Raw genomic sequence first — 16,346 nt, 5'->3', positions numbered from 1 at the left:
AAGCAGCCAACAAGCAAACAATAAATAAAGCACACCTCCGAACCCCAACCAGCCAACCATGAGTTATGACACCCACAACTATCCCAGTCCAAGACCCCTGAATACCACAACGGTAGGTGGCCCCAGACTAACAACCATAAACCCACTAGGCATGAAAGATCTAAAAGAGCAAGACCATACAACCTTATTTCCTAATGACAAGATTTGTAATGCGAGGCACTGGGTGGAATAAATTATAGTCCAAAGCGAGGGTGGATGCTTTGGGTGTGGATAGTGCGATACTGAATGAGTGAAGAATGTGCGGGCCAGCTCGATCTTAAGCCTCCCACTGTGCCAGTCCCGAGACTGCCAGGTGCACACCAGAATGATCGTCTTACACAGCAACTAATTGCAAACTCGACCTTGGTTCCCTGGAGAAGAGCCTAGCACACCGCACACGATGTAAGACAGACGAACAGGGCTGAGGCCAATGATCTGGCATCTCCTATAGAGCAGGCTGACCATGTGTAAGGTATTACCAACCAGCCACACAGGTTTTTACTATATATATTTACGTCACCGATGACAAGCGTTTCCTTTTAACATTCTGCTTGTACCATTTTTCATCAGAACGTTCGTGAGCAGTAGAGTGCTTCGCTGACATAGCTGTTTTTATGTGATTAAAACTGGTTATTTTTGCTGAATCTCTTGGCCTCCCCCCCCCCCCCTTAGCGGGTTGTATTTTTTTCCTGGCGCAAGCGTGCCTTCATTTATTTCACCCAGGCATCCGAAATGAAGGAAAGACGAAAAACAAATTGAAATTCCTGTTTTCATGGAAGGGCCAAGCGCCAGTAATCTGCCAGTCAGATATCCCCATGTGCCTCCTCTCACCACAGCACATTTCCATAGCCTCCATGGGCCACACAGGCAAATGCCCAAAGGAGCCCCAGACAGCAACCTTGGTTAACCTCATCAATATCCTGCGGACACCCATTCAACACACGTCTAGCATTCACATCCGCTCTGCTAGGATAGTGAACGCCTGCTCAGCAGTCGCACACACATCCCTCCTAACTAGTGAGATGTCCTTTTCATTATCAAAAGGTGGTAGACCACTGCTAGAGTATCCAACAAGTTGGCGGGGGGGCGGTCAGTCATTCATAAGATCCACTGACCCTGCACAGTAATCCCAAAACCAACAAACCGCTCCATAGAATCTCTCATGCTGGCTCCCCATTGCAAACAATTCGATAACTTTCCACCTTGTTTACTGGCTACCCCCGGTGTGGTAATTTGACAGACAGACAACGGTCTCCCAACATCTTTCAAAGACTTAAACATTCCTGACGTCGAACCAGCAAAAACACCTATATGAATATTCTCCCTAACTGGCACATTGACCTGAGCAGATCGTACTCGCCTCACTGCATGTTGAACCACATACTCTACCTAGTCCTAGCCTCCTCCAGCTCTTGAACCCCCTTCCTCTCGTCAGGACTGATGACACAAACCCTCCCACCCCGTTCCCATATCACACATAAAAGCTGCCCTACAAAGGCCGGGATCAACACCTTGTGAATGAGCGCCGATTCTTCAAGAATGTCCCCACTAAACATTCTAGAGGTAACCTGAGCAACGTTCAGTCTTTATGGATCCAGTCAATAATCAGCAAGTGAATGCCCATGCACCACTAAAGTCTAGTCAAACCATCTTCACCCTGGCACACAGCCAAGCTTACCGCTACCAAATGCTCTACAATCCTGTGAAAAGCAGTGGCATAAGGACAAAAGCAAATCTCACCCCTCAAATGCCTCCATTCCCTATGCAGACATATATTATTTGAGGCCAAGTCGCCCCTCTACACCTTCACCATTGACATCCAACAGTGGTAAAAACCTTATTCGAAGTAGTCAAGCACTGGGTCTAGTCATGCACTACGTCAAGCCCACATCTGTACTGGCTTCACAAGAGATTTGCAAATCAAATCAATCTTTTTTTGTACTTCCATATTTATTAAATATATAAACATTCGATGGCTCTACACAATCCCTTCATTAGCAAAAGTGATAGTTCAGGAGTCCCATCAATGCTTCAAAAAAATTACCCAACCCCACGCACTGTCCTCCTGGACCAACATTCACTCTTGTTAAGGACCGCTCAGTCACACTAGCTTCCCTGAAACCTACCACACACACGGACGAACGTCCTCCTGGCCACCCTCATTAAACAACTTAGCAGCACAGTGCTGAACACACTTCTCGGTATTGTGAATGCCTCCCTCTGAAGGGGCATTCCCATACGCGTTGAAGGCATGTCTCATATGACCAATTCCCAAAATAAAACCTTGCTTGCCCCAGAGGCCCTAGCCAACTACAGACCCATCATTAGCCTACAGTTCACTGGGAAGCTTATCAAGAGGATAGTTACAACCAAATGTATAGGCGTGTTAAATGCACATCATAACCTAATTTCCCAAAAAAATAAATATAGATATTTATTTTAACCAGTCACACTGCAAATCATTGACACAGGGGACTCATGCCTCCTAGTACTCTAGGCCAGTCGGTTGCCTTTGACAGTCAACACCCTAACACTAGTCTCTGAAACAGTGCCAAAATGGTTTGTGCAGCCACAGGTAAGGGGTGTATCAGACAACTGTATTCCCTACAAATAGTCAAATACTCCCAAAAAGGAAAAAAACTAACAAAAAAAACATATGAAAAATTGGAGCCAGGCCTCCTGCTTCCACGAACACAGCCCCTTAATACGTTTGGATGAGTAGTACATGTATAGCCACATGAAGAAGCTACCATTATTACTGCCTGATGAGAAGCAATAACTATGTGCAAAGATATTACAAAAACATTTCTGTTTTACAGTTAAAACATATGTACTTGCTTATAAAATACTCCCATTGGGAATAGGAAATTTGTTTAAGCCCTTAAGAATAATTGTACTCCCATTTCATATTCTTAACTGGAACATGGGATTGCGCCCTACCTATCGGCCAGGAAATCAGGCCTTACAGGAGAGCTCATTTAGATCAATTGACTCCCAGTCAAGCGTGAGGGCCCCCAAGGTGCAAACTGCATGGAAAGAGATTATACTGTACAAAAATTGAATCAAGGCTAAATTAGTTTTCAAAAATCAATTAGAGCTTACTCATTAAAATGTAGTAAACAAACCTATATGATTAACAATTCCGTGCAGGCATTTCTAATGTCACCAGCAGTTACACATACCCAAACAAGAAATGAGCACGGAGAAAACAATTCAAAGTGCACGCTACGGGCTAGCCATAACAAAATGCGCTTGTCAGCTCAATTCTTTACATACACACATCACACCATTTCTTACTCGCCAAAAGTGAAATATCACAAGTCAATTGCTAGTGGCGAGTGCAAATGTTGCCACGAGCAACATCATAGTACTTATGCCATCTTGAACTATAAACAGTAATTTTTAGCTTAATCGATTGAACCCCAAATAAACGACTTTGAAACAGTGTAAGGCTCTCCACAGCTGAATGTAGTCTCTTGTCCAGGGCAGTGCCCCTGCATGCTTTATGCCTGCCACATGTGCCGTTTCGGTTCAGAAATGCCATGAATCAAAAGTGGAGTAAAGTCAAAGCTGGAGACCAAGTACAGAGTATGGTGCAGTGTCAGACGGGGGTTGGCAAGATGGCTTTTGCCTGTCAATAGGGCATTCAACACCAGTAAGGGCCCGCCAGCCAGAGCAAGGTAGGCTCACATGCAGCATTAGTAGTTCTGCCACCTGAAACGCTTATTTATTGCTATTAACACGGACCTCCATCCGGTTTGCCCAGTACTGTACACACATGGACTACGATCGAGAAGAATAATTTTCAGGTGACAGAGGGTTGGGCTGGGGGATTCAGAAAGAGGAAGGGATTACATAGGAGGGGTTAGTTTGTGTGGTAACTCCGGGGGGGGGGGGGGGAGGTGCAGGGACGCAGCAGCACCATGATAGCAGTCAGTGCAACAATTGATTGCTACTTTGTGTAAACTAGGGTGACCAGATTTCTAAAAAAGAAACCCAGACGGGCCATCGAAATAGAAGTAGGACCAAGGTAAATACACATACAACTAGTCCTCCTATGTTGCTGGCCTGTTGCGGGCGGGGGGGGGGGGGGGTGCTAACATGCACACTTTCTCATTGGAAGAGAGCGCCGGTGGGTGGTGGGGGGGGGGCGGGGGATAATGGGGGCGTGAAAAGCATTTAACGCCCCCATTCGCGCAAAAAGGTCCCGGCAAAAAAAAGGGACCATATCCGAAACCCTGGACGGGGTTTATAAAAGAAAAAAAAAAAAAAACATCCTGGGACCACCCCCCAGACGTCGGGTGATTTCCCCAGACTGTCTGGGAAAACCCGGACGTCTGGTCACCCTAGTGTAAACATCTGTGGATTCATTTAAGGGGAAAAGACAAATAGAGACTAACCCATTAGTAGGGAGAACTAGGCAAACTTGTGGAAAATTCTAGTGCAAACGGCCACATTCAGCAAAGCTGGTATAAAGCGATCAGTTGAGGCGGTAGAATGTTAAGGAGTTTGTGGGTTGGGACGAGGGGGGGGGGGTCCACTGATGTGTGTTAACACCAGCTGCACAGCCATGTCACCAGCAGGTGACAAAACTAGGTTTTACATCAAATGCATTTGGCTATGTACATAGTCAAAAGTGTTCCCTTATGCTAATGAATACGATGCCCCTTTCCAAATTAATTTATTTCATTTGTTGATAGCACCTAGATCCAGAAGTATCACGCTGCTAGTACCTGTTACAATAGGGAAATAGTCAGGAGAATAGGCCAAGCCTTATACAGATAATCTTCAGAAAAAACTGAAAGCTGTATTACGTAAGAGGGCTCTTCTTGGATACATGACAAAGGCGTTCCAGAGAGTAAGCTATGTCAGTGAAGCTTGCTCCGGCTGCTCTTCTGGTGAATCTTGGTGTTGCTAGAGTTAAGGTAGAAAGGAGCGTAAGCAACGTGGTTCAGTGCGTTTGGGGATATGCTGGTTAAGGTAGGTAGGTGCAGCGTGGTGGATGCATCAGTGAGTAATTGATAGGATTTTGAACTAATACAGTCTTTGATTGGCAACCAGTGAGCCTCGCTTGCAAGATGTGATCCATTTGTTTCATACACCAGACTGCCAGGAGGGAATTATTTTGGATCAGTTTGGTTACGTTTTTTGTCAAGGTTCCGGAGAGGATGGCATTACAATAATGTAGGTTGCTGCCGATGATAGCCAAGGCTAGCATGAAGCAATTGAGAGAAAACAGACATTTTCTGCTGAGGTTGATGAGCGTGGAGGAATAAGCTGCTGATGAGACAAGGGCCTTAATATTTTGCATGGATAGTTCTGAGTCTAGGTACACTCAAAGTTTTCACATGGCTGGAGACAAGGGTGATGTTGCTATCAATAAGGAGCTTTGTTTGATCATCACTCAAGCAGAGATGGTATCCAAGCTTGGATCATACTACAGACCCGATTGATATTAGTGGATAGATCAAGTAGGAGGAGGATGGCGAGTTCTCCGGCATCATGTAGGCGGTCGAGCTGAATCGGTCAAGGAGGGTGGCCGCGGTACTATGCCTAGCTCTGAAGCCAGATTGGCATGAGCCAAGAAGGTTGTGTGCCTCCAAATGGGTTTGGAGTATGCAGTGCAATCAAGAATTTTAAGAAGGTATGATACCGTAGTGATAGGGCATTTTCTTTTTGATTAGTGGTGTGACGCAGGCTTCTTTAATGGCTTTATGGACAGAGCAGGAGGAGATGGTAGCATGGATGAATTTGACAATGATGGCTGGAAGGGGGTCAGCGCACATCTTGATGTGGGAGGGGCATATTAGGTGCTGGATGATGGTTTGGGCGTCAGAAGGTGTGACGGGGAGAAGTGGATTGGCGGCACAGTGGTCATGGAGTGATCTGCTTGGTGAAGAGGAGACTCATCCTTTGCTGAGAGCAAGGATTTGTTTAGGATAGTTGTCCCCGCGATTGTGGATTTTGTTGGCCATGGCTAATTGGATTAGTGAGCACCAGGCTTTATCTTTAGGGAAACTGGTGATGGGAGGTGCTGGGGAGTCGAGTTCCTTAAGATTTTGAAGAGGTCCCCAATATTGGAGCTGGCTTCACTGATATATGCTAGATTTGGCGACAACAATAGCAGCGTAGGTCTTTGCTATGGAAAGCAAGGCCTCTGTGCTGGGACAGTTTCTGTCTGTGGAGGTGCATGGTGTTCGACTGTGTACAGGAGCGTGGCATTATAGGCGGCGGGGCTGGATTCGAGGTCCTAGCTGTCGGTCAGTGATGCGAGGGAGGTGCAAATAGTAGGTTCAAGCAACTCTGAAGAGTTTGCGGGTGGGTGTGCCTCACAGTTATAGGGAGGCGGCTGGTGCCTTTGTGGGCTGTCATAGTGAGGGTGAATATCAAGAAGTGGTCAGTCCATGATAGGGGGTCAATGGTGGTGACCGCGATGAGCGTATTGAGATTCAGGATCCAATCAAGGATTCGATCTTTGATGTGGGTAGAGGTGGCAATAACTTGGGCGGGATTCATCTCTTATAGCCTGGCACAGAGAGCAGTGACCTTGGAGCTGGTGGCATCACTGAATGAATGTTGGATTAAAATCACTGACTAGCATTAGGTTTGATAAGCAGAGTTAGGGGAAGAGGGGTGTCAAGTCCAGGGAGTTGAGGTTGTTGGGCTGGCGGTAGATGACTGCAAATAGTGGTTTGTGCTCATGGCTCTATTTTAGTAAGCAGGAGTCGATAGCCCTGCAGAGTGCGAAGGGGAGAGGTTCTGATGGGTAGAGAAGATTTATAATTCCAACTCTCTGCCTGAGAATGGAATATGCAGTGGGGATGGCAAGATATAGTGCTGGACCTGCTGCATCATGCAGCCAGATTTCAGTGATGGCTAGTATGTCAAGGTCCTTTTCCAATATAAGATAATGTATGCCCATGGCATAGGTGCATAGGGATCGCATGTTGATGAGGGCACAAGCGAAGTGGTTAGGTTGCTGAGGGGGAGTGGGGGAGGAGGGATGGGTGCATCTGACTAGGGGTCGGCTTCATTGAGGGGAGATCCTTCGGTAGGGTAGTGATCAGAGCTGTGCCAGTGCGTAGGAGTTCATTTCTATGAGCGACTTTACATGTTTCAGGGCGTGGCGCGAGAATCCGAGCTGGTGAGCAGAGGTTTAGATTGGTTGTTCCCTATATACAGGAAGGGTTTTGACCTGGGGGAGAGCGAGTGTGTAGGATCCTGTTGACAGAGAGGGTGGGGGGATATGACAGCTTTATTATTTTCCAGCATACATTTACAGACACGTTTAGAGCAGAGGGCAGTGCAAAGGTCAGGTTACTTGATAGAAACCAGAAAGCTGCTTTTGATTTTTAGCTACATGGATGCAATTGCAAGCCATAGAGAAATGCCTCTTAAACGGAATGCATTTCTCCGAAGTCTTCCCAAAAAATAAACTGCACACCATGATAAAAAGAAAGGTTCATTTCCATTAAGCTTCTGCTGTGTTGTGTGTAGACACTCATGTAGCAAACAGCTGCACTGTGAATAATAATTTTACGATTGTATAATTAATAAGCTGGAAAACTAAGCTGCAATTGAGAAGTAATCTTTTAATTATGCTTTTCCCCCCGCTGAAAGCAAAGGCAGATCATTTTTAAACGTATAACTTAATGTACACTCCAATTATAAAAACAGTGTGTAAAATGATGAGTATGCACGATCTAGTTTACATCCGTTCAACCATACAGTCAATCGAGTACATTACAATAAATGGTCAGTGGCAGCATAGTCTTTGCTCAAGGGTGAGTGATTGTCATTAAACCAATCACAGGTGTTATAGCCAATCAAATCCTCAAGACTACAATTAAAACATCCAAAACCTGATTCTCCAGAAGAGTAAGCACTGTTCAAAAACAAGTGAAAATTACATTTGTAATTAGAAACTCACAAAATCTGTCCCTCGGATAGTCCAGATAGTGTTACGCTCACCTGGTATCCACAGGGACGCCACCCAGCTGGGTTACACGCTGGTATGCTTCTCAGCTTTGCCCTGATGTGGTCTGCAGGGAAGGTTCTGCCTTGTGGTAGAATTAGGCATGCTCTCCGTCCTGCCTTCTTTGCAGGGGTGCGTTGTCTTTCATGGGCGAGTACTTGATATTGTTCAGGTAGGTCTTATTGCTGTTCTTTAGTTTTGTTGCTATCCTGCATGCCTTTGTTTAAAATGTCTCTTTTTTTTCTCCCCCTTAGGTATGCGGAGCTTCAGCGCGGTGAACTGGCCTGGTTGAGCCCCGCTGGTAAAGCGCTATGATGCGGTAATTAAGTGCTATGCGGTCTTGCCTTTGCTAACCTGCGTTTTCCTTCCTTGTAGGTCGCGGTGTCGGAGTGGTGCCAGCCGAGAACCGACCAGCCAGGTAAGCCTTTTGAGCAGTTCGTAATTTGTAAATGTCTCTACAGCTTTCTTTAATGTTGCCTCTTTCTTCCTCTTTCAGGTCGTTCTGTCCAGGAGGCGTGCAGATTCGAGTAAGCTGTTCTCAGTAGCTGGGAGTGTTTAAAGATGAAGACTGCAGGTAAGATGCTGCTGCTAATGATGTTCCTTTTGTCTCCTTGCAGGTTCTGCTTCTCCGAGGTTTGAGGGAATAGCTGGACACAGCGAGCGTCACGTTGCAAGCTGCAAAGTAACACGAAGCATGTTCTTCAGTCAGGGTGTGGTTTATATAGCCGAGGTAAAGTAGTACCAGGAAAGTAGTTCCAGGCCTGCCACACCCAAAACACTAGACCGCATAGCTTGATTTTTAGGAACCAAACTATGTGGATGCCTCCATGTTGGCTGACAATACAATAAAGTAGTTCCCAAGCACATTGTTGTTCATGGTTTATGAGCCTGCCGCCACAGGCGCCAGGACTGACCCCATGAGGGCTTTTGAAGAGGATGCCAGGCTATAGAGGCCCGAGTCCTGACTCCACCTGGCCAGGGGGTTTTGGGCGAGGGTCGTGACCTTTATGTATCGCTTCATACATTGTTCGTCCAACATCTAGGCACGGTTATTATACCTCAGTCGATACTCAGTTTACCGACCTCTGAAGGATGTTAGCCAATGCGATAGCTCAGCCGGTTGAGTGCTTGTTGCTGCGATCTGTCGGTTGCAGGTTAGAACCCCGGAAAGGCCAATGCAGTCTCATCCTTTCGAATACCAACTTTGGTTCGGTGATAAATAGCGTACAGCACTTTGCCAAAGGGGCTATATGAATATTTGATAATATGTATAGAATTTAGCACAGAGTCCTTGCCTCTGCACTGTTGCATCATAACATTAGGTAGTAATAGCTCCAGGAAATTATTGTTAAACATCAAAAGACAATTCTGCTATCGAACCTCAAAACACAATACAATGCATATTTGTATGTAATTGGATAGGCAGGAGACATCAAATGGCCAGAGATATCATGAATGGTGTATTCTATTACAATGCAGAAAGCTGCCGCAAGAAAATGATTTCCATTCAATTTTAACACAGATACATTTTACTCTTTCAAAGGAGACGACATTTTTACTCTTGAAATCTCATTTACTCTCAGATTAAAAATAGGGAATAAAATACTCCCACCTCAAAATCTTATCTGGAACACAGGGTGGGGATACTGCAAGTATGGGCTAAGGCGGCCAGTATCTTGAGATCTGGGCGGGAGGCGCACAGGCAGGCATAGCATTTTTTGCAGTCATGCATGTCATCATTTCTACAGGTGGCAACGTGAGGGAGGTTCAGAGCACCAGGTGGAGCACACCAAGCGGGATCTGGATGGGCGGCGCATAAGTAAACAACGCATTTCTTGCAGTCGTGCATTTCCTCATTTTTACAGGTGGCAATGTGAGAGGGTGCTCAGAAGGGCAGAGCACTAGTAAGGGCACACCAAGCAGGATCTAGGCGGCTGGCGCAGATAGGCAAAAAATGTTTTGCAGTCGTGCATTCCATTACATATTATGCAAACATGCAGTGACTTAATTCTGAGCCCGGAGAGCAGAGCACAGTGAATGTGCAAACAAAATGGGATCTGGGTGGGACGCGAACAGGTAATATTTCAAATAGTTTGCACTACAAGATTGGGATACCTTTTACTTAACTGAAAAATATGGAGGCAATGCAGCGTTTTACAGTAGCCACACATGCATTATGTAACAACCTGAAATTTTAGAATTCAATAGTACCGACTTAAACGTACTGGTCGTTGGAACCAAACTATAGTTAGTTTCAAAGTATTAACCAGATAACTGCTGGTTTACAATTATATATAAAAATAAAATTCTGGCAAACGCTCCCACATAGGCCCTTGTCACTAGGAGATAATTGCTGCTGCGCTCTCTATTGGCCCCTTTGCATTTCAAGTGAATAAACAGACAGTGAGGAGAGCCATGTAGACAAGAAAAAAAAAAGAGGAAACAGGGTAAGCTGTGTTTTCTTTGAATAGAGCCATTTTAACAATAGCTGGAAGGTTTAGAACTCCTCAAACTCTAGCATTGCTCTGGGCAACCCTACACACCATCCTTCGCCTTCCAAGCCATTATAAAAGGGGAAAGGCCATATGCCAATCAGGCTTGCACCCACACCAAAAGGGTCAGTCCAGCCCAAACTGCTCAATCACATCTCTTCTGCACGGGACCACAGGTGTCCTTGAGGATTAGAGCGACTGACCGGAAATGAAGAACCATGTGGTCCCAGGAGGATGGGTGGAAACCTGAGGACTAAGATTGGGGGCGGGGATACCTTAACAGATGTACAGCCAATGTAAGGGGACAATATTGTGAGGGGATATAATGGAAGGCTAACTAGAGGCAGGCTGGGTTATTAGTTTGGGTGATGGGTTGATAGATAATGGTTGCAACCACATGTCTTGCTTTGTCCATTTCCAATATGACTCTCGAGTCCTTTTGTCTGATTTTTACGTTCATAACACTAAGGGCACTTTTTTGTATACATTGTTCACTGTACATTGTGACATACTACTTATTTGAGGTTACTTAATGTGTAATTCCATAATATAGGGTGTTTATGTTTCAGTCTGTGTGGAGTGTAATTTCCCGGGGCATCTGATGCACTTAGCTACCTATCCACCAGCGTGAAGACACATCTGTTCTGCCATTGCTACCCAATAGGATTTGGGGGATATCTTGGAGTTGGATCCCTGTGTACCTGTTCACACCCCACATCATAAGGGCTGGGAAAAGTCTCACCGACACCTACATAGTTTTAACTTCTGAACAGCTAAATTATGTTGGTGCATAGCCAGGCTAAATGTTGCAGAAGATTAATTTCACATAGCCAAACTGTCCCATACCCAGATTCTTTTGTTGCATGGCTATTTGATATCGTATCTAGACCAATAGTTGCATAGCAAGATTTACCTGACCCCAACTCCCAATTTGCGCTGCAAGTACCCTTTGTGTGCCTGATCCCTTTTCTCAAGCAGGGACTAGGATATGTCCTTTTAAAATTTTCTACCAACATACACAATCCCCTCCCACCACCAAGCACATGCAGGCCCATCAGTTACTGCATAAATATTAGAAGAACGAATACAATACTTGCTGTTTAATACCCTGCCGCTTCCATCAGTGGTTACCCCTTCGAGAGAGCTGCCATGCATCTGACCTTGGGTTCTCCCTTCTAAATAAACCTATTCCCAAAGCGTCACCGGCAAACATGCAGACCCGGAAAAAGACACTCAGGAATTAAATTCTTTAGAACTGCATCCAACACCACCAGGGGTTTTCTGTCCCACTAACAACCCCCTTCACCACCTCCTCCAACCACCCCTCCATGTCTTAGGAGAGCCACCCCACACCACGGCCACCAAAAACAACAGAAGGACAGTTAACAAGATACTTTCCTTACTTCACATATGGAACAGAGTTCTGCCTCGGCTGGACGGGTAACCAATTTAAGAACTACAGGTGCTGGGCCCCCATCCACAAAAGTGCCAAATGCCCACACCTCAAATAAGAGTGTGCAGGAACCAACGTTCACTCCTAAATTAGGGCACTAAGTCTATGCATTAAGGTGATCCCTTTAACCCACAAATGGAAACAAGCGTTGGAATTTGCAGTAGTTTTGGCTTTTGTCGAGGCATGAGAAAAGCACTGGCCGTGCACTGCCACAACGGTTCTGCCTTTTCATAAGACAGCAACAGTTGGAACATGGTGTGCCTACCTGGGAATGTGATAGTAGTAGCTGGGTGGGGAATGCCCATCTAATACCCAAATTGAGGTATTGAAGGATAAGGGCAAACTAGCAATGCTACTACTCCTCAACCTCTTTGTCGCATTTGATCTGGTCAACCACCAGATCCTATGCAGGCACCTCCACTCTGCTGCCAACTTCTCGTCCTCTGCTGTGGCCTGGATCAAATCCTTTTTGAGCAATAGATCCATGAGGGTCTTTGCCTCATCCGCAGCCGCGGACACTTCCCCAAATTAACTGCGGCGTACCTCAGGGATCTTGCGTGTCACCTACACTTTATGATATGGTATTTGTAACGCGCCTATACACAAGTGTTTCAAGGCGCGACGAGGCAGGGAGGGAGGGAAACAAGGGGAAGACAGACAAACGATCCTACTAGGCCAGGTGTCATTCAGATCGCGCAAGTGCAGAGGTAAGGGGAAAAGGAGGAAGTGCAGGGGGAGGAGGTGGGGGGGAAGTGCAGTACAAGGTAAGTAGCGTAAAAAAAATAATAAATAATAAATAAAAAGGGCCAGCTGGTGGCAAGTGCGAGGTAAGTGCTGGGAAGGGGGCTGTAGGGATACAGTGACAGTCCCACAGTGCAGGGGGAGCCAGGGAGGCAGTGCAAGTGGAGAGTGGCTGGGCCCTGGACCGAGGTTGCTGAGAGTGGCCCAGATGCAGGTTTAGTGCTGAATTAAGTGGGGAGTTAAGCAGGATTAGCAGGGGAGATGGAGAGAGAAGGCAGAAGCGAAGAGGAAGGTTTTGAGGTGCTTCCGGACATTTCATAACAAGACATAACATTTTCACAAAACCACTCTTTGATGTGCTTGACTATCTGGGTGTCTCCTACACTAACTATGCGGATGACACCCAGATACTCATTCCCATCACAGGTGATTATCTAGCTGACACCAAGGCCCTTAACGACGTCTGCCTGGTCATCCAAGCCTGGATGGCCCAACACCAGTTATGCCTAAATGACGACAAGACGGAGCTCCTTATCCTGGGCACCTTGCAACGCTTGAGCAAACTAGAGCAGATTCACCATAGACAGTAATACCATACAGTCTCGAAAGATACCAAAACGTTAGGATTTTACCTTGATGCCACCCTATCCTTATCTCGACAAATAAATGCAGTCAGATCTGTTTCTGCTTACACGTGCAAACTTATTGCAGCTTGCAGACCGTTTCTTACCACCTCTAACAGTGTCACACTAGCTAGAACTCTCATTATGGCCAGAATTGATTATTGTAGTGCTCTCTACTTGGTACCAGCCAAGAGAACCTGAATAAACTCCAAACAACGCAGAACAATGCCATTCGAGCTGCCCTAAACATCCCCCGCGACCACCACATTTCAGAATCCAGAACTAACCTAAAGTGGCTACCTGTCAAGCAGAGAATCTCACTAAAAACACTTGACCTCATGCACAAATGTTTGGCTAACAAGGCCCCCCATCTACCTCTGTAGTTGGATGTCTCGCCACTCGACCTCTAAGAACTGCCCAGACCCACTGTCCATCGATCCCTAGGTTCAAACTTCAAAAAGCAGGGAGGGGGGCACTAGCTTCCCTGTCCTAGCTACTAGCTTCCCTGTCCTACTTCTAAGCTATGGAACTCCCTCCCCGCTACAATCAGAGCTGAAGACTCATTCAACACATTCAAGTCCAAAACCAAATCTTGGCTTTTCGACCAGCACTAAGACATGCTCTGCGCCCTTGTCTTACATACTCTGGCCCGCTGACCTCCGTTACTATTTTCTGTACACCCTATGGGTATATCCACTGTCAAGCCTTAGCGGCACTGTAATGTATGTAGATAGAAACACTGTTAGTATTCTGTAAATGTAATTTTTATGTCTGCATATATGCATTATTGTAACTTTGCAAATTGCGCCCCGATGCCTCCAGGCCCGATGGCTTGTGCGTTATAAATAAACAAATACAACAAAGCAAAAACTGTTGGGTAATGGTTTTAGTGCAAGGAACAGATTCAAGGTTATGCATATTGCATTTATATCAAGTGGCTGAAGGTCCACTTGTTTACGACATTTTTATTGAACCAGTAGAATGTACCGGTGCATTAAGGCATTAACTCTCAAAAGAAAGTTTAGAAATAACACTGGAAGGCCTTCTACAACACAAATTTTGAGGTCACTGTTTGATAAAGCAAAGCTAGCTCAATGCATAAATGAATGCCCCAATACAATCGGGAGATACTAGCCCAGTTCTGGGTTTAGAGTTACATTCAGGGAATTGTAGTCCTGGATTTCACCATTATAAACCTAGGATTACAAATCTCAGAATACAAAATGAAATCCAAGAATGGATTAGCATCTCCCACTGGACTGGAGCATGGATATCAAAGAGGCCACAGGGGGATATGTTTTTGGAAGGTACGGGGTATGAAAGGCCATTGAGATTAGCATGGCATGGGCAGTAAATTGGTGTGTAAATGCAATAGATGAGAGGGCACTTGTAACTAGAGCAATTTATCTTTCCACATTGGCCATACGGTAACCTGGCCCTTATGCCTGTCATTCCTATGCACTTGTAACTGTAACAACTTTTCAAAGCTCAAGCGCACAGATACCTCAGCGTTAAGTGCGCTACACAAATACTAAACTAAGAACCACCCAATATCCAAAACTAGAAACCCCGGCCACTAGAATGGCAGATGAGGCTTCCACCATTAAGAGAGGTTTTAAGGGCCCCAGTCCGTACGAAGTGAACAAGACTCTTCCATGAAAGCACAGCAGCAAGTCTCCTCCAATACAAAGAACACGTGGCCAAGGAATAAAATACCATCTATGCCCAAAAAAGTTCAAATGTGACCGTCCATCAGCTTGACACGTGTGCCCTCCAGATAAAATGATCGGTGCCCATCCCTCCCTGCAATCCCCAAACCAAAGTGACCAGAGCCGGTAGTCGGCCGGGACCCCCCGCATTTAAAGTGACGGCTGTGCAAATCGCGGCGTCCCCTCTCCCGGCGCCCCACACTGTGTGAGCTGGGGGGCACCAGAAGCCGCTCCTGCCGTACCTGGGCGCAGGCCTGGAGGCCACACTGCGGCTCCCTCTGGGCATGGCGGCTCAGTGCTTCTGCGCAACGCCTGAACTTGACTTCCTCCGACCGGCTGAGACTTCAGGAAACTCTCCCGGCGTCCCCCTAACTCCCACAACGCCAGACGCGAAAGTCCTCTGTCCGTCCCAGTCTTCCTTGAAGGGCACACACTGCGCATGCGTGTACTTCACTGCGCATGCGCGCATTCCCTGCGCAGCGGGCTCAGTGCCCTTGTACGCACGTGCCCTTCTGGAACCTTCCAGAGCGGCTTGAGGGAAGATTAGGAAAGGTAGCCAATAGGGGCGAGGGTGAAGGGCAGAGGGATGAGGCGGAGCCAATGACAGCTGGTGTTGCTAGAGCGGACACACGCTGAAAGCCTACCTCAAACCTTTCAAGTTCACTAGGCCATCCAGTTCTTTTTTTTTTCCCCCGTTTAATTCGGGGCTCGTAAATTTGTATTTCTCATTAGAAAAACTACAACTCATATAATTCCAAGAAAAGAAACAGCTGCCATTCCCAATGTGGTGAACAGACATCCAAGTTGGGTCAGTCCATGTTTTTCACACTATGTCCCACTGTCCCAACAAGTTTCTGTAAAACAGTCATGTGCAGGTTTTACAAAACGGTTTTAAAGCTTGAGCGTTTCTGAAAACGACCCTTGTGTGAGCGAAGGTCATGTTGCAGCTTCAGGGAAAGCCTGCTTGGAATTAAGCACAGTGTGATGAGGATAAAAGACTTGATGTGGCCGACTGTACGATTTTCCTCCCCTCCTATGCTTTCCTGGCTACGCTCCTCTATCTCTTCCAACAAATAGGGGCTGGGGCCGGCTCCCCACCGCCAAATTGTCATAATTTGCACTGCGGGGTGCAAATGTAATGCGCAAAAGGCTGCATACAAGCATGTACGCCACCTTTTTCCCATCACATTTGTACTCTGCAGTGCAAAGTGAGTAAACGCTGCCTGGCATGGCAGGCAGCGTTTACTTTTGTTTGTGCACGCTGCTTGCCAGGCTTTCATCGCAAGCGGTGCTCACAAATTAAATGAAACCCTC

At 46.2% G+C, this 16,346-nt stretch overlaps 1 protein-coding gene across 1 annotated transcript in view; it reads right to left on the bottom strand.

The window, feature by feature from the left end:
- CHCHD10 (coiled-coil-helix-coiled-coil-helix domain containing 10) overlaps positions 1 to 15,577 on the bottom strand; it is a 58,927-nt gene extending 43,350 nt beyond the window's left edge. Inside the window, exon 1 of the mRNA XM_069619923.1 lies at positions 15,275 to 15,577. Coding sequence (XP_069476024.1) covers positions 15,275 to 15,318 — 44 coding nt within the window. The 5' untranslated portion in view covers positions 15,319 to 15,577. The remainder of the gene's footprint in view (positions 1 to 15,274) is intronic.
- Positions 15,578 to 16,346: the final 769 nt, after the last annotated feature.

Source organism: Ambystoma mexicanum, chromosome 10 (assembly GCF_040938575.1).
Source record: "Ambystoma mexicanum isolate Mex_15411 chromosome 10, UKY_AmexF1_1, whole genome shotgun sequence".
NCBI lineage: Eukaryota > Metazoa > Chordata > Amphibia > Caudata > Ambystomatidae > Ambystoma > Ambystoma mexicanum.
The sequence above is the reverse complement of the archived record's forward strand: the minus strand, read 5'-3'. Positions and strand labels throughout refer to the sequence as shown.